This window comes from Passer montanus, unplaced genomic scaffold (assembly GCF_014805655.1).
Source record: "Passer montanus isolate IOZ18808 unplaced genomic scaffold, ASM1480565v1 scaffold30, whole genome shotgun sequence".
In the NCBI taxonomy this organism is placed as follows: Eukaryota; Metazoa; Chordata; class Aves; order Passeriformes; family Passeridae; genus Passer; species Passer montanus.
The window spans coordinates 5,587,585-5,610,547 of NW_024367708.1; the positions used below are offsets into that span (position 1 = coordinate 5,587,585).

The 22,963-nt window shown below is 36.2% G+C and overlaps 1 protein-coding gene across 1 annotated transcript in view; it reads left to right on the forward strand.

The window, feature by feature from the left end:
- UCHL3 (ubiquitin C-terminal hydrolase L3) overlaps positions 1 to 22,963 on the forward strand; it is a 43,178-nt gene that overhangs the window by 12,421 nt on the left and 7,794 nt on the right. The window contains exons 4-6 of the mRNA XM_039714636.1: positions 816 to 972; positions 1,307 to 1,392; positions 2,462 to 2,509. Coding sequence (XP_039570570.1) covers positions 816 to 972; positions 1,307 to 1,392; positions 2,462 to 2,509 — 291 coding nt within the window. The remainder of the gene's footprint in view (positions 1 to 815; positions 973 to 1,306; positions 1,393 to 2,461; positions 2,510 to 22,963) is intronic.

The window sequence follows — 22,963 nt, forward strand, 5'->3', positions numbered from 1 at the left end:
TGTCTGCAAAAGTACCTAGTAAAAGAGGCAAAGGAAGAAGCATTAACTGGAACATTTGTGGATTTATTTCTTTCTTTTTCTGTCTGAAATTAAAATGTACCAAAAGAAAATAAACAAAAACCTCAAATAAATCCAGTCAAAAAAGCATAACACCACTCCCACGAAAGAACCAAAAAATCACAGCCAGCAACAAAAAAAAGCACAAAACTGAACACTATTTCACAGTATAACAGGTTTTAGTCAAATATGATCTTTATAAAACAAGTACTTTAGATTGTTCTGTCAAAGCAAATTCTCTTTTACTGCAGAATACAAAAGTTTACTTTATGAATATTGCTACAGAAGGGCCTGTTTTGATGCCTTGGGTGTTATATAGATCTTTGTTTAAATTCCTGGGAAAAATGAAATGTAACAGTAGAATTTTTAAAGAATGCTTCATGATGATTAATCACCTGAAAGTATTATGGTTTTCTTTAGCACTTGGACAGTTCTATCCTTGAAAAGCCTTTCGTTTCATTGATGAGAGATGGTGACATGAGCTCAGATCAAGGAAACACTTTGAAAATTTTTAAGGTTGTTTTAGATAACACATACTCAAAACGATGTTTCAAGTGTGAAGACATTGGGTTAAGAAACAGTATAGAGCAGTTCAGATAAGTTTACATATACTTGTTGGACCACATGTGTTAAACATTTCAAATGCCAGTATTAATTAGCTGTTGTATTTTATAAATTGTTTTGTCTTGATTGATGTAGCTATTCGTACTATTTGTGAAATAACTGTAACTATTTGTGTCTTGAACTTTTCCTTCTAGTATGAAACCTTCAGAACAGAAGAAGAAGAGAGGATAAAAGCTAAGGGACAAGATGTCAAATCATCAGTGTATTTCATGAAGCAGACCATTAACAATGCTTGTGGGACAATTGGTCTAATTCATGCCATTGCAAACAACAGAGATAAAATGAACTTTGGTAAGATTTTTTTTGTTTGGTTTTTGTTGGCTTTTCCCTTTTTTTCTTCAACTGTGGGAAGCCATAGAGGGAAGGGTGTGTTTTGTACTATTTTCTCTGAATATAACCATTCATAAAGGCTGAAGGAGTGCATTTTTACCTATAATTACAAGATTATTATTTTATATTAATTAATGAACTAAAGCACTTGAAACATTGCAAAGTGCAATCAGCCTTCTCTGTCTTAAAAATGCAGTGCAATTCTATCTTCAGATCTTTTGTTGGGTTCTCTAAGCTGTGAATGAAGTTGGAATTAAAACATGACACTAATTATGTCTTTTTAATTTTTTTTAAGAAACTAATTCTTCACTGAAGAAGTTCTTAGAAGATTCATTATCTATGACTCCTGAAGAGAGGGCCAAATACCTAGAAACTTACGAAGTTAGTATGTTTTTACTTTTATTTAAAATGGTGTAAGAATGACTTGCATGAGCAGGTACTGTCCTTGGGGATTGACTTGGTGAAGCAGCTAAACAAATTTGATTTATTTGATCACTATGAGCTTGTGATCAGACAGTTGCTACAAAGGAAACTCTGCTTTGGTATTTTAGAGTATTCCTGCCTGTCCGTAGCTCAGTCAGCAGAACGGATTTTGTCAGTGTTCTCATCCGTATTAATTCCCTGGCTTAGTTTAAAATTACTTTGAAATGCATGAGAAATGTGTGCATAATCTTTTCTTTTTATGGGTTCAGGATATAGTTTAATGGTCAATTTAAGCTGATCTGGGGCTGTTGCTGAAAGGATAGTCCTTTTGCTGGCTCTTTTAATTTGTACCTTCTGGTCATATCTCCATGCTTTTAGAAGCTGAGGCACACAAAGAGCTGATTTGGCTGAAATACGATCTCCTTCCCCTACCATCCTAAACCTCATGAGATGATCTAGCTGATAATGTGGTTAGCCACATCATTAGTGCTGTTTGAAAAGATGTGGCAGAAACATCTGGCCAGTGGTGGATGGAGGACAGTGCTGTTGCTCCTGGTGGTGCTCCTCTCTCAAAATGAAAACCTTGATGATTTTTAAGTCAGAGCATATTGTCAAGCCCTCAGAAATATGAGTGTTAACATCTGGATAAAGGAAGTAGTAACAAACAGAAACAGCAGAGATTGATGACATTTTCTGTGGAAATGTTGGACACAAAATGACTGATCGGAGCTTCTATCTAAATTATTTTTTCTGCTCAAAATGATGGGTAAAAAAAGTGTTTTCTGTGCGTAAAAGTGCCATTACAAACTCTCAGGTATTTGACCTGAATTGACTGTTATGAAACTGAAAGAGTGGTCTTCTGAGATCCTTGGAGGTGGAGATTATTTGTTTATTAACTTTCTTATTTATTATAAGCGCTGAACAAAAATACTTACATTTATGTAATTGATAAAATAAAGGCAAGAATAGTTCTACAACACTGAAAGTCTCTCATTTAAAGTCTGATTGAAATATATTTTAATTTTAGGCTATTCGTGTCACTCATGAATCCAGTGCCCATGAAGGTCAGACTGAGGTATCCATTTTTTAAAAAAGTTTTTGTTTATATCTACTTTGAGTTGAATATAATTGACATGAAACCAATCACATGTTAAAGGTTTAAAGTGAAATTGAGATTATTGCTTGATTTTCAGAATTGTGTCATTAGTCCAAAATTAAGTGACATTGCTGCGGGGAAACCAAACTTGAAGCTTGGGGGCTTTTTGTTTGTTTGTTTGTGGGTTTTGGTGGTGGGGGTTGTTTGCATTAGGTTTTTTTAGCTCTAATGTAACATGAAAGATCTTTCTAAGCTTCATTTCAGAGTAAAACAGACAGAAACTTGAGGTTTTCATGTTGCACATTTGTAGGTAAGACTGTAAGATTCATAGTAACCGTACAAGTGTGTTGAATATCGCAAAGTTATAATTCAAGAAAAGAAATAGTCCAATAGTTGGTTTGCAGTTGTGGGTGTGCTGTTTGTATACAATACAAATTCAGATAAATTCTCATTCATACATACATTTATAATCCTTTATGCCCCACCAGATTGTGATATGGAAGAAACAACCTGATAGCTGACAAAAGAACCCTGAAATAACCATAAACTTGAACATTCAACATTTTTCTGCTTCAATCATACTAAGTCAGTTTTCCATCTTTCTGTTTCAGATTTCAATATCTGTTTGAAAAAAAAAAAAGATTGTATTGATGCTAGCATTGCTTTGTTTGACAAAAAGAGAGACAGTTCTATGTTTGGCTGTGGCTCTAGTGACTCATCCATTCTCTCTTTTTGAAGTGCAGTAGGTGCCATTTTCTTTCTTTTTTTTTTTTTTGTGCAGCATCTTCTATACAATATAAGAGAAAGCAAAGCAGTCCTTTCTGCTCCCCCTTGCCCTGTCTGGAAATGGAAAGGATGAGAATTGGTTTAACTATTTCTGTTATAAATACTCAGCTTCCTTTGTAGTATTTTATTTAAAAAACCTACCACTCTCTCTTCTTATCTTGTTCCTCAAATTAGTCAATGCTCTATATTTCAAGAAGAAGCATCAGAACAAATTTGTGGGGTTTTTTTCCTTTTCTAAGTAAGAGACTCAAAAATCTGGTCTGTTTTGTTTTTTCTAAATGAGTTCATTTCTAGATATTCTTGGCCAGCTCAGAAAGAGTGATTATCCCACCAAATTGCTGAAGACTGAATCTTTTCCAAAGATCCTTGTGAAAGAGAAACTTCTTTAGTTATATTGATGTACTGTGAGGTTCATGTAGGGAACAATCTGTCTCTGCATTCTTCTGGCAGATCTTATGGAATGACTGAGAAAGAAAATACAAGGGTTGCTTGTTTTGAGAGTCTTCATGAAGAGTCAGGAAGCACCTAAGTGACAATGGAATCTCCTAATAATGGACAGTTAACTTCTTGAACTTCCACTAATTAATTTGTTTCCTGATCAAGATAAACACAATACAAAAGATTAATAATTGCGTGGAAAGATGAAAACTTCTTTTCATAATAAAAAATTACAAGATTGTCTTAGCAACCATGCCTAAACACAGATATTGAATAGCTAGTTTCCTTGCCAATTATCTATTATTCCATTTTGTATAACTATAACTGTAAGTAATTCAATATGGATATTCCTTAGACTTTTTTCATGTCTTTTTGTTTCCAAAGTTGAAATAGTACAAAGACTGAATACATTTCCCAGGATCATTTTTTTCAGAACAGTTCTCATCCATCAGCCAAGGAGGGAATACACAAACAAGTTTTGTTACTGGAACATAAAATTGCCTGGAAATCCTGTCCTACCAGGTGGTAGTTAAACAAGGCAGCAAGACCTCCCCATTTACTGGTACCTAAGAACTTGCTTTACTTTAAAGTAAAATTCTTTTTAAGTGAAACAAAATACGGAACATGAATATGCTGAGAAGTGTAACTGAGAGATAAAGTGAATTAATCTCTTCTTCCTTCCATGGGTACATTTTAAATGTCACTGTACTCTCCATGCGGGGGTTGAAGGGAGTGATAAACAGCATGATCTTGCAGGTGCTGAAGTTACCATATGCAGGTCATAGGAGGTTGTTGACTTGTCCTGTGGGGTAAGTTGAGCATTTCTAGCACCTTTTGGGAAAGAAAGAAGAGACTCCTATTCCTCCTGCATATCCATTCATTACTTGTTAGGATTACTTTCCTGAGCATTTAAAGTTCCTTTAGGAGCACTGGAAAGGAACAAGGTTGCCTTCCTATGACTGTGGTTTTTGACGTCCATGCACCCCCTCCACTGTCCAAATAGTCAAAGCATGTTCCATAGAAATCTTTCCTTTGAGAATGGTGGCTTATTTAGTTGCTTAATGATGGTAAGTGCTGTATATATGCTTTGCAAACAAAAGCACTTTCTAGGTCTTTACAGATCTTTTCTAGGTCTCTTACAGATGTAAGATTAAGAAAACATGCAGGCTTGCTTTTTCTTAGGATGATTAACTTGGCTTGTGTTCTTCATGAGAAAAGCCTTCTGTATGGGTAGTTCTGTCCCTTAGGTAGGTATTGCATACTACTGTCCACTCACATTTTTAGAAAGTCTTGCTAAAACTTACCTGTGTTAGAAAGAGTAACTTCCAAAAGTGGGATGGATAGCAGACAATTCCACGGATTTGTTTAGGAAGGAAGGATATTTTCCTTCCACCATAAAAAACACATCATCATACAATCAAGATAAAGTTAAATTTTCTGGAATCATGAGCTGCAGAAGGTTTAAAACCAGCACCGAGTACAGATAGGTTGTCTTCTGATAATACTGTTTGGTAGGTTTGGTTTTTGTTTTTTTTTCAGGGTGCTGATGTTTCAGATATTTGAGGATTCAGTCTTTAATACTTCTGAGTAAAGTCTATTTTTTGATTGCCCTTGACAATCTTGCTATATCTTCCAGACTTTTTCTTATAATCTCAGTGACTACTTAAAAACTACTTAGTTTTTACCATATGCTAATACATTTTCTGCTTTTATCTGTTTCATGTGCATAAGTATTTCAAACCTCAAAATAAAGCAAGTCTAGCTAGAAATAAAAATCAGAATAGCATAAAGCAGTCCTATCTTCCTAATATCTGTGTATTTTGTCATCCTCTCTGTTGGTCATGATTTTTCTGTTTTAGTATAATCTGTAATTAGATTTTTTTTCTCCTAAATTTTGTATGTTTTAAAGAGCATTTCTCAGGGGGAAAATGCCCCCACACTAAGCAAGGTATTACTTGTAATGGACTTCTAGATTCCAGACTGCTGGAATTTACAGAGATCAGTTTGCTTCTGGGATGTATCACTACTGCGGGATCTATTTGGCTGAACATGAGGCTGAATTGCTAAGCAAGTGGAGTGAAGCTGAAAACTATAGAATGTTCTGCCTTGATGGGTGCTTTAACAGGCTTCCCAAGTTTGATAGCTGTGATTAATTTGTTTAATTAAAAAAAAACCCAACCACTTTTCTTAAAAATCAAAAATATTTTTTTCTTCAAGGAGATTAAACTTTCAAGAACTGTTAAACAGTTTTCATTTTGATAATTCATTTCAAGTGTGCTAATTAAAAGGGTTGTAAATTTGCACTTAATCCTTCAGGCCAGGTTTTGGACCAGCTTCTGTTAATACTTCTGGGTTGTGTGGCTCCATGTCTCACTTTATTGCTAGTAGAACCAATAAATAGCTAATGCAGTCTTATGGGTACTTTTTATGGATACTTCTGTGGAAATAATGTAGGTCTGTTTAAAATTACTTTGGTAGCAAGTAGTAAGGTCTGGGAATGTTTCCACAGATGAAGTGTCTTGTTGGTTTCAAGGGTGGTTTGATTCTGGTCCTGTGTTCAAGTGCCATAATGAGGGCAATTAATATAAGATTCCTGTAACAGTATTTCTGTTGCAGTTTATGATGATGAAGCTTACACCTTCTCAAATGACAGGTATTTAATATCCAAAGCTGCCAAAAAAAAAAAAATCTAGGTCTTCACCTGAAAGCTTCATAGATCCGGTGTACTCTTTTCTGTGTGACAGCTCCTGAACTGCAGCTATTGCTGAGAGTAGAATGCCAGATACTCAAGATCCTCTTTATTCTTCAGTGAGTCTTCTGCTGAGCATAGACTTCTATTTATAATATCTAGGATGTCTTAAGATGTGGAAAATAGAACCTGGTTCTTTGCAGAACTGCACACACTTATAAACTGATCCTTATTTTATTGCTTTCAGCTTAGCCTTCTTTGAGTTTTCCCTTTTGTTTTGCATTTGGGTTTTTTTTCCTTCTTGTTCTTCTGATGCCTCCTTGAGCAGTTCATGAGCTTTGATACCCCTGTACTGCCACACACCTTCTGATACCCTCTTAAAAAAACAAAGCCACCCTCTCCTTTTGAAAAACCACAACCCTTCAAAAATATTAAAATGACAAACAGTTTATGGATCTGCATTAGCTATCTAATCAACAGGAACCAATTACAACTTAGTTATGGCAATATTTGAGGGAGGAAAAGTACCAATTTATAGCAGTGATCAGAATGAAGCTCATCCTTACTTTCAAAACTATTGTAGTAACTATTTGCAAGTAACAGCGGAAAATCTGAGGGGAGCATTTTTTTGAAAACAGGAAAATGTTATTAAATGGGAGAAACTTCCAGGTCTAGAGTAAATAAATTTTGAAGTTGGAGTTGAGGAAGAAACTTACTTTGTATCCTACCCCTCATTTCCATTAATATTATAAAGTTACTACATATACTATATAGCTGCCTGGGAGAGTAGGAGAGGAGGAAAATGCAAAGGCACACTTTGTGTACAAATAAACCAGCAGAAATTGTTTAGCTCAACTAAACAATTACGTGCTTCAGGGAGGTTATTCCAAGTACCGATTCTTGAAATAATTTACATTTTTAATAAGGGAATATAATAATGTGAGTAAAAGTTACTTTTGTTCTGCTGTCATATTACTGGCATTTGTATCCAATACTTTTGCAACTGTGCTTCGCTACAGCTTAATATTACAGTAAGGAAAATGGCAAGTTATGCCACAGAAATCTTTTAAAAATATTAATTGGCCTTTAGGCAAGGAATTGGATCCGGAGAATAATTCTGCATTTCTCAAGGCTTTGACATGCTTAACTCCTGTTCAAGTGCTATTTTGGTAATAGTATCTGAACTTTTAGCCAGCTGTATCTGTGGCTGTTATAATCATTCTGGATTGGCAAATTTCCTACAGTAACTTCATGGGCTTCCTAAACAGCTTCCTGAAACAGCTGATCCTGTAGCCGTGTAGGAGCTGATGCTGGCACAGGGGGGTTACAGGCACACTCCTGGAAAGAGAGGAGAAAGTTTAACAGACTAGACTTAGATCAGCTTTTGTGAACACCAAATACTTAAATAATTGTGCTGTTAAGTATTGGCAGGCTGTTTGTGTAACATCAAGGTGTCACTAACTGCTGCCAATGGCTTTCCCTGTCACTTCTTGATGTAAAGTACAAGTGATGGAGTGAACTTTTTGTTATGTTGTGTGGTACTTGTGGCATATGGAACTACTTTTGTGATGGAGGTAAAATTTATTTTGGACAGGGGAGTTTTAGCAACATTTATGCACTAGTGCTTAGCAGACTGTGATTTGTGGTCTTTGGGAAGTTTACTTGTTTAAGTGTTACTGCAGCATGGCTCAAAATGATGTTTCAATCAAGCAAATAAACACAAGTGATATGGCCACTTGAAACACCTATGCTGGATATTGGTTAGCGAGTAGTAAGAACTGTGTTGGATATTGGCTAGAGGGTAATAAGAGCTTTTGATTTTGTTCATGACCTAAATACTTAGGAGAAAATCAAGAGCTCTTACATTAATGTATTTTCATTCCCCTTCCTTAGAGACTGATGAGAATGTCCATCTAAATAAAGATTAACCTAGAGTGTTTAAGATTTGTTGTTAAGAAGAGGAAAAGAGAAAAAAAACAGAACTGCATAATAAATACATCAGCTGTTAAGGGAGGGCACAGAAAACACTGCCTTTGTTCTGTCACTCCTCCTGTTTGGGTTATTTTAGTACACTTTGTGCATCTATTTCCCAGCTGACAGCTTTGGCTACTAGAACTGTATGTTCTAGCAAAATGAGGCTCAGAATTGAATGGTCTGAGGTGCAGCATCTGAGCTGCTACTTCAAATGGAAACACCATTCTTGCACCTCATTAGACCCTTATCAAAAATATTGATTCAAAAATCAGCCTTTGAAAATCAAAAGTAGTGTTTATACTGAAAGAGTCAAAAAACACACATAAGAACATGTCTCAGATGTTCACAAAAAGCTGAAATACTGGCGCACATCATTGTGTTTACTTAGATACACTTTTTGTTCACAAATATGATCAGGAATATTTTTAACATGGATTGAAGTTGGCAGCCTCTAAAAACGCTACCACAGCTTGATTTCTTCTTTAACTCAAAACATAACTGCAAACTGTAGTCTGTAAACTTGTTTCATGTGCCTGGAGAACTATAATCTTGCTTGGAATGCACGAAGTTAGACTTTGATCACAGTAACAGTCGTTAACATTGGCAAGAGCTAAGTAGAATCAATGCACTCTGTTCCCAACTGCTATAAAACTTGAACTTTCAAAGATCTCTGGTTCCCTGGGGCATTACAATTTATTGTTAGAGAAGAAACATAAAGGGCTTCCCTTTTGCTCCTGCCAAGAGCATATGGTGGGATTTTTTTCTTGAATCACCCATATTCCTTGATGTTTCTTCTGAATAATCCATAGTCTTCTAAAGAAACATTTCCATCTTGAGAGAATATAAAATCAATCATGTAACTGTTTCATACATGATTTTTAATTTAGCATTAGAGAACAAGCATATAGTCTCTCTTGTAAAGGTGGTGAAGTTGCCTAAAAAAATTAGCTATGGCTTTTTTTTCTTTTACAATCTACAAAGTAAAAGTGTAAACAAGAGCTTATGAGAATCATGTGAAATGTTTTAGAAATTGTGCTTGGTTAGTCTGTGACTCATTGCATTGCCATGTTACCTAACGTGTTAGTGTTTCAGACATGCCTTAATCTGATTTCTATACTGAGCAAATTGCTAAAAAGGTATTAATACAGTAGAATTGTTATTCTGGATCTTATGCTTAACCGTAAAATCTGCATGAAGGAATTCTGATTCCTAGGATGAAACATAACTATAGAGGATATTCGCACCCATAAATCCACCCATGGATTTAAATAAGAAGTTTATAAGAAATAAATAACACAAGTGAGAAAATGTTTCTGCAGTTTTACATCCAAATTCTCTACCAATCAACTGCCATAAGTTTGTTTGGTTTTCTTTTTGTTTGTTTGTTTTTTTGCATCTCTCCAATCCATAATGCTTCCTGTGCTGTTCTTGCACTATCTGTAAGAGACAGCATGCAGCAGGGTATAGCCATGTGTGACAGGTGGTGGCTGAGTTCACAGTCAGCCCTTAGGCAGAAGAGAAAATCATTTGGCTCCCTCTTTTTAATTTTTTTTTTCCTTTATCAACCCACTAATTTAGAAAGTGAAAATTAAAAGAATTTACAATTCTTAAGCCTTGCAACATTTTATCAATATGGCTGAAGTTAGACAGTGGGATAAAACCACTCAGAGAATTGTTTTTGCATCAACTGACTTTGCTCAAGGAAGCACTCAAAAAATACATGCTGATGTGCAACAATGCTGTACAATTTATTTCAGAAAAAAAAAACAACTTGTGAAGGAAAAACTATTTGAAAAGAAAAACAATTTAGCATTTGCAGAGCTCCCTAACCTTTGAAATTTTCTTCCTTTTTTTGTGATTATACTTTGTTTTGATCACAGAAGTCACCATTGTGATAATCTAGCTTGACTTTTGCCTAACGTAGACCATAGAACTTTATTTTAAGTCTTCAGGGAGAGATAAATTGCCACTAATTTTGGAAAGATTATTTTGAGGTGCTCTGATCTCACCATTTTTCTTGTCTTTAACCGTATGTCTAGCAAAGTGATACTCTTGGGATATTGTCCGTTCTTAATCATGGGTTGAACTTACATGGGGAATACTGTGAATATGTTTTTACCAGCTGCAGAAGGACTAACTAAACTGACCGGTACAATTGTTGATCTGCTAGCAGATGTAGCCCAGTTTTGTCTGTAATCTCAGTCTCAATACATAATAATGTTAATAAATGTAATGTTGGCAAAACTAGTAGATCTGTGAGGACTGGAGTTTATGACTCTTAACTTCCTAAGAATTTACATGTTGGTCAGGTTTTTGTTGCACGTAAGGAACATCTAGTTTGGAACAAGCTTTTCTTGCAGTTGAAATACACACAATGTCTCTACTTCATGTGAGTTCTGTGGTGTAATGTTGGAGATGAGCTCATGAAGCATCTTCTGCCTCTGTGGAATTCTTTCTTTGTCAGACTCCTCTCCTCTGTCTGTCTGCTTATCTTTTTATAAAAACTTGAAGGAACTTAATGTCTCTCAAGATTTCACCACCAACAACAATATAGGCTTGAAATGCTGTTTAGAAATTTAAAACCCTTGTGAAAGAAAGAGGAGGAAGAGGGTTTTTTCAGACAGTGTGATACATAGATTTAATTTGCATGTAAAAAACCCAGTAATGTTAATGACTAGGAAGAACACTTAGTTTTAACTATAATACAGACCCCTTAAAATATTGTGTTTAATTCAATAATGAGCAATTATTTAAGAAAAATAAAGCTTCAAAAGATGGTGAAAGTGATTGATGGATACTAAATACAACCTCTCTGGGAGTAATCTTAAAGCTGTAATAACCCTTATATTGCCCACTTGGCTGGAATAGTTGTACATTTTATTGTTGCTTCAACCTTCTGCCATCTGTGCTCTAGGGATTACTGTATGGGAGCTGTATAATGAACAGCATGTTGGGAGGAGTCCCTGCATGCTTATGGAACAATGCAACTGGGCAGTTGCAGAACATGTGCCAGGGCCTCTGATCCCAGGCTTGTGCCTATGAAACCAAGTATGCTATCTCCTTCTGTTTCCCAAGTTGTCAGACACGTTGTTATGTAGTTAAAGCTCATTTTATCTCTGTCCCAGTTGCAGTTGGTGTTTCTTTCTACACAGTGACACAACCTCAGAATGGAGGAAAAAAGAAAAGCCCCTGTCCCAGCACAGGTTGTGAGCTGATAGGCAGGGAAGCTTCCAAAGATGAAGGTAGCATGGGCTTGAACTTCCCACTGCAAGGATGCTCTAAACCTGAGTTTCCAGATAGATAAATTTTTGTAGCCACTAGCAAGTTAATAAAAATATGTATTTCTGTTTAGAAATGGTCATGCAATACCAGATGCTGCTTTGTCCTGTCAGGTCTTCAGTGCATTACATGTGGACTGAAATAATTTGCTGGATTGGGTTCCACAAACAGGATGAGCAAACAGATCCCTGTTTCTAGAACCTAACAGGTTTGGTGTGAACCAAGCCATGAGCTCTTTGGCACTATCAAACTTAGGCACTTTGAATGGAGGAAAAAAGAAAAGCCCCTGTCCCAGCACAGGTTGTGAGCTGATAGGCAGGGAAGCTTCCAAAGATGGCTTGAACTTCCCACTGCAAGGATGCTCTAAACCTGAGTTTCCAGATAGATAAATTTTTGTAGCCACTAGCAAGTTAATAAAAATATGTATTTCTGTTTAGAAATGGTCATGCAATACCAGATGCTGCTTTGTCCTGTCAGGTCTTCAGTGCATTACATGTGGACTGAAATAATTTGCTGGATTGGGTTCCACAAACAAGATGAGCAAACAGATCCCTGACAGGTTTGGGTGTGAACCAAGCCATGAGCTCTTTGGCACTATCAAACTTAGGCACTTTTAGGTATGTGCAGAAGCACAGCTCTTGGTGCCTGACAAACTTTGTATGTGATTCCTTTTAGATCTTAGATTTTAGTAACAGCTATATATAGGAGTGAGTTTTGGATTGGGGCAGATGGTAATTGCCTGAACATTTTCTGGACTTACTCCCTGAAGCTTTTAACTTCTTTATAATGTATTATTTTGCATTTCAGACAATAAACTTGATGTGCTTACTGGTTTATATGACAATAACATTCAATTCTATTTCAGGGCTTTTGTTTTACCACTTCAGGTATTTGACCTATTACAGTTTTCAGCACAGGAATATGCTTCTGTGATCTTTTCTTCTTGTGAAGTCAGACTAATTCTCTTTTCTGCAATTTCTAGCTGTTAATAAATTTTGTTTGAATAGAGTATTTCAAGTTAGGATTTGTCTTCCATACTTTAAATCAAATGTGAAATGTATGAATGGTATTATTTTTTGGAGATGTGTATTTAACATTAACTTCATAGTAATTTGACATGTAATTCTAATTTAATTTTTTATATTCATTTTAAAACAACCTCAGTTCACATAGCTTAATTTGTGCTTATTATTAAAACTATGTATAGAATTTTCTGTTTATTACAGCCTTGTTAATTAGCCATAATCCAGTATTAAGTTTGCTTTTCCAGAGTTCTGTATATTGTCTGCTGAAATTCTACTCTTACAGATGCAAAAGTATATTTTCAATGGAGAGGAAGTTTCTCATTCCCTTAGTTCACTAGGGGACCCACTAGTACAGGAAATAAAGAATAAAAAGATTCAATGAATGAAAGTAAAAATCAGGACAAATACTAACTAGAAATACTAAAATATTAGTTGCCCTAAATGGCATTCTATGGTGTAAATTCAGTTTTGAAAAGCTAAAGTATTTAATGGTCTCATTACATTCAGGCAAGGGGTATTTTTAATATTTTCTCATTATTTTAGCAATATTGGCAGAAAACAAAGAAGTACAATGAAGAAGAATGGTAGAAGTATAGCCTTGTGGTAAAAATGGTAGCAAAATTAAAACAAGGCTCTCTGAAGAAAATCTTTCAATATTGTGGCTATCCCTGTACTGTTAAACAATTCTTAAATTTGGTATTGTTCAAAATCTTATAAATGGCTTCACAGTAATTATACAGGAGTCCTAAAAAAATAGGCTTTTTCCAGAGCAAAACTATATGGTTTAACAGCTTCCAGTCAATTTTTTAAAATGTTTCTTACTAAAGAGATACTATAGTTCAGATTCTTGGAAGATTTATCAATCCTGTCTCTTATGATGGCAGCAGCTTACAAAATTGTAAAACATACAAGTGTCTCTTGCTTTTTATCATGAACTGTCCAGTCAGCAAAGCTCTTAAATTTCTGCCTGACAACAGGTTCCTCCCTGCATTGGAAGGTGTGTGGACTATGAGGATTTCTAGAAGCAGTCTTTTACCAATCATCTTTTAAAATTTTCTTAAGCAAGCTGAGAACAGATAATTTCTAAAGCCATCTGATACATTATCTAAACATAAAGCATCTCATTTTAGATCAGTTCTTCCAATGAAGAATATGAAAAAACCCCAGTCATTAGTACATGTAAACTGTAATAGCCATTAAGCTATTGTAAGACTTTCTGTCCTGTAGAAGTATTGTCATTACTGAATTCCTTTTTATTCATGTAGTTCCATTTTTGGATTGGAAGTTTTCTAGTTTTGTCCTCTTTTATTAGGAGCTGCTGAGTTATAGATGGATCAGAATGCTTGAAACTAAAGGGAAAAACCAAACTGTAACAACCCTGTGGAAAACTGTTCTCTGGACAAATTCTGAGACTTGGTAACATTCCATGTCTTTGAGTTTTACAGTTTCTACTGTATTTGATGCTTGCTCTTAATGAAAAATTCCTAACCCTATCTTCCTTCTTTAAGGTCAGCAATATGGGAGCAGAAAGACTCAATTCATTGTCCCACTCTTGATAGAAAAAAAAAAAGAAATCTAAGATTAGTTGCTTCAAAAATAATAAATAATGCAAAGAAAGTAAATAATTTTAACTGGCACTACAGTGACTTATTTTGACTAATAAGAGTGCAAATAATTTTTTTTCAGAGAAGCTATCTAATGCTTGGTTTTCACAGTCCCTAATGGAGTCATTCCACTGAATGCATCATTTGGGACATACCTTAAGGAACTGCAGTTTGTATTCTGCCTGCCCTAATCTTGGCAGGTCTCATAGCAGATAAGTGGGGTGTCAGTGGTGAGTTACTGTGTTAGCTTGTGGGTTTCTGCAGAGATTGGTTCTAAGACCTGTACTATTAAGTAGTCTGTCAGTGACGTGGAAGACAATAGCAGGGTGACCAGATTGCAGCTCCTGAGGGAAACCTGCAAGAGGGCTGGAGAAAGACTATGCAAGGGCTTGTCATGACAGGTCTAGGGAATGGCTTCACACTGAAAGACAGTGGGCTTAGATTAGGCATTAGGAAGAAATCCCTTACTGTGAGGGTGGTGAGGCAATGGAAAAGGTTGCCCAGAGAAGTTGTGGATGACTCATGCCTGGAAGTGTCCAAGACCGATTTGGGTGGGGCTCTGAGCAACCTGGTGTACTGGAAGGTGTCCCTGCCCATGTGGGAATTGTAACTAGATGATCTTTAAGGTCCTTCCAATCCAAACCGTTCCATGATTCTGTTATTAAAATACACCTCAAAGCTTACAGGCAGGGAAAAAGATCAGCAGATATTAAAGCACAAGACATCAACACAGGACAATCTGGATCACTCTTTAGATTAGCTTCAAACAAAGGAGTGTTTTTCTGAGGCCAAATAAAAGCTGTGTAATTAGCACAAAAGATTAACTTTATTTCTTGACAGAACGCAAGTGGTTCTCTGAGAGGCTCTAGATAACACTGGGAATTTTTATATATTCCAAGATAATAGTGGATGAAATGCCGAAGATGAGCTGCTGGTTTGGCATCGTGGCCAGATGAATTGTTATGTCATCATTGAGCAGGACTAAGAAGGTTGCATTTTCATTTATTACAAATTTTAGTAAACTGTATGAATGTGCTGCTTATTGTCTCTATGTAGCTATAGACAGGATTGATTGAATTTTTTATTTGTTCTGATTTTTTCAGTAGTTAAAAAATTGTTAAGCTTGAATGTTTGTTTTTGTTTTATGAGTATGCTCTTGATCCAAGCAAAACTTGAACTTGTTTGGTCCTGTGGCCTGTGTGGGACAGAAGATCAAAACTAAATCATCACAATGGTCCTTTCTGGTCTTAAGATATTTACTATAACTTTGTCAGTTGGAGCTGAGAGTCATTTTTAATACTTCTATGGTCTTTCTTCTAATAGTAACAATTTGAATGGTTTAACATAGTCCTACTGCTTCCACGGATACTAAAGGGATCCTGAGTGTTAATGGCAATACTGCCACTGGCCTGCTATTTTAGAAGAATAGGTGAAAAACTTAGGAAGTTGCATACCTCACCACGGTAAGCTTCCCTTTTCCTTTGCTTTCCTTTTATGTTAGACATGGAACAGTAAAGAAACTCTGGGTTCTGTTGCCATAGTTACTTGATTCATCGTAAATCCCAGAGCAGCACAATCTAGCTTTCCCAAATTGCCAAAGAACTATTGCTCACAGCTTTTGTAGCTGTGGACAAAACTGATTCTTTCTCTGTTCTTAACAATTTCTTCTATTAAATGATGCTTGAATCCCCTCCCTCCTCACTTTGCAACACTCTGTCTCTTGAATGAGTCAGTTAATTTGTGTTCATGTTGTCAAGTTCCCTGGGTGTGAATAACCTCTAGCTTATCTGACTATAAACTTCAGATTTAAACAACGTCTTTGCTTATTTGCAGTGTTCTTTCATCTTCTCATTCAAATTCAACACATTCTTGATTATTATCTGTGTGATTCGAGCAGTTAAAGGACAGTATACTCAATAGTGGACATTTCTGCAGTTGCTATTTGCTGCAGTTGCAGGGATGCTATTTCAAGTTCAAGTGGGCTAAGTATGTTCTTTTTTAATGTTTATGTAGTCGTCATCGTCCTCGCTGTCTTCACCACCATGCTCATCGCAGCCTCAGGTTAGCCACAGCAGAACGAAGGCCTCACCATTGTGTCACTCTGCATCCCTCTCCTGGGCCAAACGTAATCATGTAGGTCCTGCAAAGGCTCCCAGTCCGTCAGTCCGTCTGCGTCGGTGGCGGCCCTTGATACGCCTTCCATCTGTCGGGCTTCATTCTGTTGTAAGTGTAGTCCATCTTCAGTCTTTTCTTACTCTGACACCACTGGCCTTCTGCCATGTAGCTTCAGTCTTCAAGGCATCATGTTTTGTTGGGGCCTTTTCTCAACCATTCTTAAGATTTCTTTCTTCCTGGTTTATTTTTTCCCTTTCCACCACATCAGACAGCAAAAGTACATCATTCCATGCTTTGCTGTCCTGGTATTTTTGATTCCATACATATTCCAAATCATTTTCCAAGCGTAGAAGAAGTTTACTTTTCATGAACTGGCACTTTTTTTTGCCACAGGCTCCACATTCAGCCTCTTCTTTTCACCTCATCTTCATGATCTTTCATTTGGATCTGCTAAATCCAGGGGCTTCTAATTTTTTGCCACGTGGTATTATTTCTTCTGTGTTTGAGACCTGGTTTTAAGTTCTCATATCCTAAACCTAGTCTCCTTTTCTTTCCTTAACTCTTGGTTAATGGTCCCTGGGTATTTCAGTAATGAAAAGATGTTTTCTTTAATCCCAGGGGGCTGGTTACTTTCTCACTTGACATCTTGTTTCTTCATATACACAAACGTTGTATTTGAAAGGGAAGATGTTCCAATAAAAGAAGCTTGTCATCAAATACTTAAGCTTTTTTCCTCCTTCACTCACCAACCACAAATGAATCTTGAAAATCTGGAAAAAAATTATATATACAGCGTAGCCAATGTTTCTAAATGGCCTGATGGCCACCAGCAGAAACACTAAACTGAGTCTTTTAGTGCTATTTCATCCTGCTTTTAAGAGTGATAACACTTCTAATACATACATTAACAGAAAAATAAATCTTGGTATGTAGAAGTTAATGCTCTTAAATGCAAAATTGGGACATTGATTTTGTTTTTATCATTCTTTGATACTGATCACATTTCACCTGTGTTCCTGGAAATTCTTCTTTGAGATAGGTGGATTTTTTTACAGAGGTGAAATAACTACTCTAGCTGTGGTCCAAATAATTTTCTTTTTCATTCAATTGTGTCTTTGCACATGTGGAAATCCTTAATGTTTTACTGCTATTAAAAATTAGTGTCAAATGCTTCCACTTCTTTGTAGCTTTTTTATTTTTATTCTGATAAATATCTCAAGATGAGGCCTTTTCCCAGACTTCTTTGTCTTCATGTGAATAGTAATTGCTTTTATTAAGTATCTAGCTCGCACGTAATATTCAGAACTATGGACCATTCTTGATGTTATCACGTGGAGCTAGTGAAATATTTTGGGATCTTAGGAGGTGTGAAGTACAGACTTAAATTCTTCCCAACTCATGCTTCTTACCCCTCATTTGTTTTGCTGACATTGACAAACATCTGACATTTTACCTGGGGATTTTATTGTGTAGCAAACCTTGGAAGATTCTATGTCATGTTTCTGTAATTTGAAACTGGGATCTTGTTTGAATTTGACTTATCTATGTTTGTTGTTAAGAAAATACTTATTGAAGGAGACTTGAGCTTGAGTGTGCCTGCCTAGAACAAAAGCATTAATTGAACATGAGTTTACTTCAACAATAAATAAACGATGACTTATTTAAGATATTACAGCATAATCTGTTGTCATTATAGCAGAAAACTAAGCCGAGAGTTTTATTAATTTCAGAAAATGTCTAAAAACGAGTCCTCATCCAATAGCATTTGCTTTAAAAATGCTCAGAAAATTAGTTTAGCTTTCAGTACAACTCTGTTTGGCAAAGCAGAAGCTTGCTGCTAAAAAATTTTAAAATATTATACCTTGATTCCCCTGATGTCCTGTCTTCATCCAATAGATTAAATTGCAAGTCCTATACATAAAGATTTATCAGTGAATACTGATAAATACTACATAGTCTGGTATGTATTCGTAACTCAATGTTGTTCTCATCTTTACACATTTGTATAACATGCCTTACAAGAAAATTAAGAACACACAACATTTTTGTAAATTAGTTTAATATGCAAGAAACCAGACAGCATTTTTGGCATTAACGCAGTCTCTGTTGGCTTTGTAAAATTTGAATGACAAGGTAGTATTTAATGTCCTGTCAGCAAGTAGTATTAGTACAGCTCTGATATTCTTCTAGGTGTACAAAGAAGCTGAACTGTTCAGCATTGCCTGAGGCCAGTGTATGAGAAATGTATGAGCATTTTAGTATTGCTTTTATTAAGAAATCTATGCCCTTGAATTTAAGGGGTTGGGAACATCCTGTATGTTTTGCTTAAAATATAGTTGAACTTTCTTGTGGTTCTGAGTACATTTCTACTACTAAAACATTGATAAACAGAAAAAAGATTGTTTCAAAATTTAGAGCAAAAATTTTGATGCTGGGAGGATTTTTCTAGGCTCCTTAACTAAAAGCACTTTTCCTTGTTGAAAACTTTCCTTGACTTCAGTGGTGGTTGACCTTGGCTGGACATCAGATGCTCATCAGGCTGCTCTGTCACTCCCCTCCTTTGCAGGCCAGGGTGGGGAGAAAATAAGAGAAAAAAACTCATATGTCAAGATAAATGCAGTTCAGTAAAGCAAAAGCTTCACATGAAAGCAGGGGAAAACAAAAGATTTATTCTGTACTTCCCATCAGCAGGGGATGTCCAGACACTTCCTGGGAAGCCAGTCTTCAGTGTGTGTAGTGGTTGGCCAGGAAGACAAATGTCGCAATAACTAATGCCAGCCCCCTTTTCCTCCTCCTTTCTCTTAGCCTTCATTGCTGAGCAGACCTCATATGGTACAGAATATCCCTTTGGTCAGTTTGGGCCACCTGTCCTGGCTGTGTCCCCTCACAGGATTTTGCCCACCCCTCTCCTACAGGTGAGGGGTGTTGGAGAGAGGACAGTGCTGCAGTGCCAGCGCTGCTCAGCAGTGGCCAAAGCACTGGGGTGTTCCCAGCCCCTCTGCAGCTACCAATGCAAAGCTCAGCACTGGGAGGGCTGCTCTGGGGAAAGGAGCTCCATCCATCTCAGTCACACCCAATACATCTTTTTAGAGTCGGTCTCTAGAGTTAAGAACATATATTAGGAGGTGGGGAAAAAATGAAAAGACTGTCCAGAAGCATTCTGTACAAATCTGATAAATTGCAGTAGATGTGGCAAATTTTTAAGATAAGCTAACAGCATGCTTGTTTAGTAATGCTGACTTTCCCTCCATCCTTGTCACTTTCTCTTCCAGATCATCTATTCTTTTAGTGTTTCTGTTTGCCTTAGGTTTTGCTGCCTTTTATATGTCAAACTCACTGCAGTATATTGAGTATGAATAGAGTTGTCACTGTTTTGTGAGAAAAAGCCAGAAATAGTCTTACTAAAAACTTGTGGCTATCATTCCAATGGTCTTTGTTTTAGTCGCAGTACTTTAACTGAGACCCAAATGCCTTTCACAGTCCTACACAGTATATTTGTCCAAGCACATCCCATGCTGCAAAACAGAAGTTACAGATGTCTGATCTACTCAATAGTAATTGCATCACTTTTTCCCTTTTACTTCAGAATTTACTGAATTTAAACCATACCTAGTAGTCTTCTTTTTTGGGTATGTTTATCTTTGGCTTCTTGTAATACCTTGTGAGTGAACTTGTGCAGATAAACCTCTAAGGTTTTTTCTTCTCCTAAAACTGTTAGGTGCTTTTGTCATGGTCTTTCAGTTGGATGTATCTGAATTTTCTTTATTCTTGAAGGTTTTGCAAAATTGTCTCTTCCCTAGCAGTATTCAGTATTCTTCCATAACTTAACAGACTCTTGATGCTAGTTTCTTGACTTAACACCAAGTGAGTTATTTTTCTTTTCCCAGTCACTACCTGTATTGCAAAGCATTCTGCTAAACTGGTTTGTGAGGCTTCTTGCTTTGCTTCTTCCTTTCAAAAGCAAGTGTAAGGGAACAACAAAAATACAAGATATAGTTGGAAGAAATTACCTGAAAACTGTCTTGTAATACTGAATCTGCTCTTATAATGTGATCTTTCATAAATACTTTTAAAGCAGGGTGTGGTAAGGCTTGTTTAGTGGATACATGAGAGCAAGACCATTTTTTTTCTCAGTTGTAAGTTTGTCACTGAAATGAAGTTCTTAGAAAAAGAAACCAGTTGCACATTAATTTGACAAACAGTTATATCTTGACTTAGCAACATTTGAATATCAAAGGATTTCACATGCATGAAAATTGAATACCAACTTTTAGATTGGGATAATGGTCTCAGTGCATTTCAAGATAATCTGTACAGGTGATGAAATATACTTCATTAGATAGGCTGATATGATTGGGCAAACAGTGATATGGGGTGTACCATTGAGCTTCTGAAGATTAGTGCAACAATTGGAAAGACTGGTTTAGTTCATGAGGAGAGGGCAGCATGCACTGGTGAAAGGTAAAACTAAAGGAATTTCTTAGTACAAGAAGGTATAGGAAGGGTTATCATTTATATTGTAAAAACTTTGGGAAATGCAGTTTTAATTACAGATTTGATACCTGCTAGTGAAGACAGGAAGAAATGTAGAGGTTCTGTTTCAGTAGCATGAACTAACAGCTATTGAACTGAGACAAGTCAATTCAAATTGATTTCTCACAAAGGTCAGCACTTGTTTATTATTCAATTTGAACGTCCAGGTTAGCAGAGAAGGCAGTCAAATCCTCTGAATAACAGGGACTCTGACATTTAAGTGCTTTTAATGTGGTATCCAAAATTAGAGGGCAGAAAACCTTGGCTGTCTCTTTTGTGTGTGCAACTGAGTATTTGTGAAAATATTCTGTATTATTATCATTGAATGTTACCTCAGTTCTTTGGGAAAAAGTTATATTTGAGATGATGTTCTCAGAACTATCAATTTGAGCACCAAACTTCTTGTATTTTTTTCTTTAAATCAGTTTTGAGTCTTCTGATTTTTACTTTTCAGCGTGTTTTTAGTTTGGAGAAATAAATTTGAAAAATTATGTCCACTGACCCAAATTGCCAAAACTTACTTCTTATACTGTGATTGCAACCATAATGTAAGCTTTGTAAGCTATTCAAGGTGCTGGTATTCATCCTCTTTCTGTCTTTCCTGGATAGTAGAGAAGTATAAATTTCAAGTACTCAGCATGACAGCTCTTCAGAAGACTTGAAAAATTAGTCTTGAATCCTATAGGTTAGTTCCAAATCCTGATAAGACAATCACATAATTTAGACTCTTCGTATCTTTCTTCTCGTGGTTCATACACACGTGATCCTTCAAATGTGCTTTTTCCTTTTGTACACTGACTGGGCTTTTAAATGAAAAAATCTAGAGGAACAGATCATCTGAACACTTGATTGATCTCTGTGTTACTGTGGTCTTTGACAAGAAAGGCAATCAAGAGAAAATCCTCTGTAACTGTTCTAAGCAATACTACTTCATGATGAATGTGCAGGAATATTCTTAAAGCTATGCTCCGTGTTCTTTTAAGCATTCACAAAAACACTTAATTAGAAACTTGAAAACTTGGCCAAAGGTGTAGCTTTTTGAGGAGACCACAAAAATCATCTCCCTGGAGGTGACATTCCCACTTTTTTCCATTCCTTTGAAATTTAAAGTCTTCTGGTTCAAGTGTTAGAATTTCTAGGACTTCCCAGTGAAGTGGAAATTGGCCCAACTAGGCTTTTCATGTGGTGTCTGTGTGTGTGTATGAGCGTGCTTGCACACATATGGATGTGTCGGGGTCTTTTTCCCTAAGGAGAGGAGGGGTGGAGGGATTTTGAATAAGATTCATCATGTTGGGAAAGATTGCTTGTTTGCTGAAGTTATAAGCAACAGATTTTTCTAATACAAAGTTTTAGGTTATCGTGACTATTCAGACCCTTTTGTTTCACTGTGCTTATGATTATGCAAATATTTTTCTGTCAAAAATTATTGAAATCCTAATTTTTGAAGAAACGTAAAAATCAACTTTACTGCTATCTAGATTAGATAAAAAGAAATCTTAATGGAAGGAGACTGCCTACATTAGAACATATGGTAGAAAACTTACTAATGGCATGGCACTTTCATTCTTTCTGAGGCTGGGGAATTAAAAATGTAAAAACACAACATTTCTCACGGTTTATGGCAATAGGACAATGAAAGCATGTTATTTAGATTAGTCTTGTACAAAAACTCAGCGGGATTCTGTAGGAGTCTGTCTCTAAGTATACTTTATGAAAAGTCAATCATGCTTTTTTTGATGGCTTACTTATTCATCTTCTTTCTATATATAGACTCAGCATTCCAAGCATGCCAATGGTGTCTCTCTAGAGAAAGCGTGTTTATTAGAATTTGACAAAGAACTTAACACCCAAAATGGTCAAAAGGGCCAAAATATCTTGTTTCTAAATGTGGTAAAAACCAACTCCTGAACGTCCTGAACATCTCTGAAATAGTGACGTAGTCTCCTACTTCATGTCACCTTGAGCCCAGGTAGAGTATGTTTAGATGTAG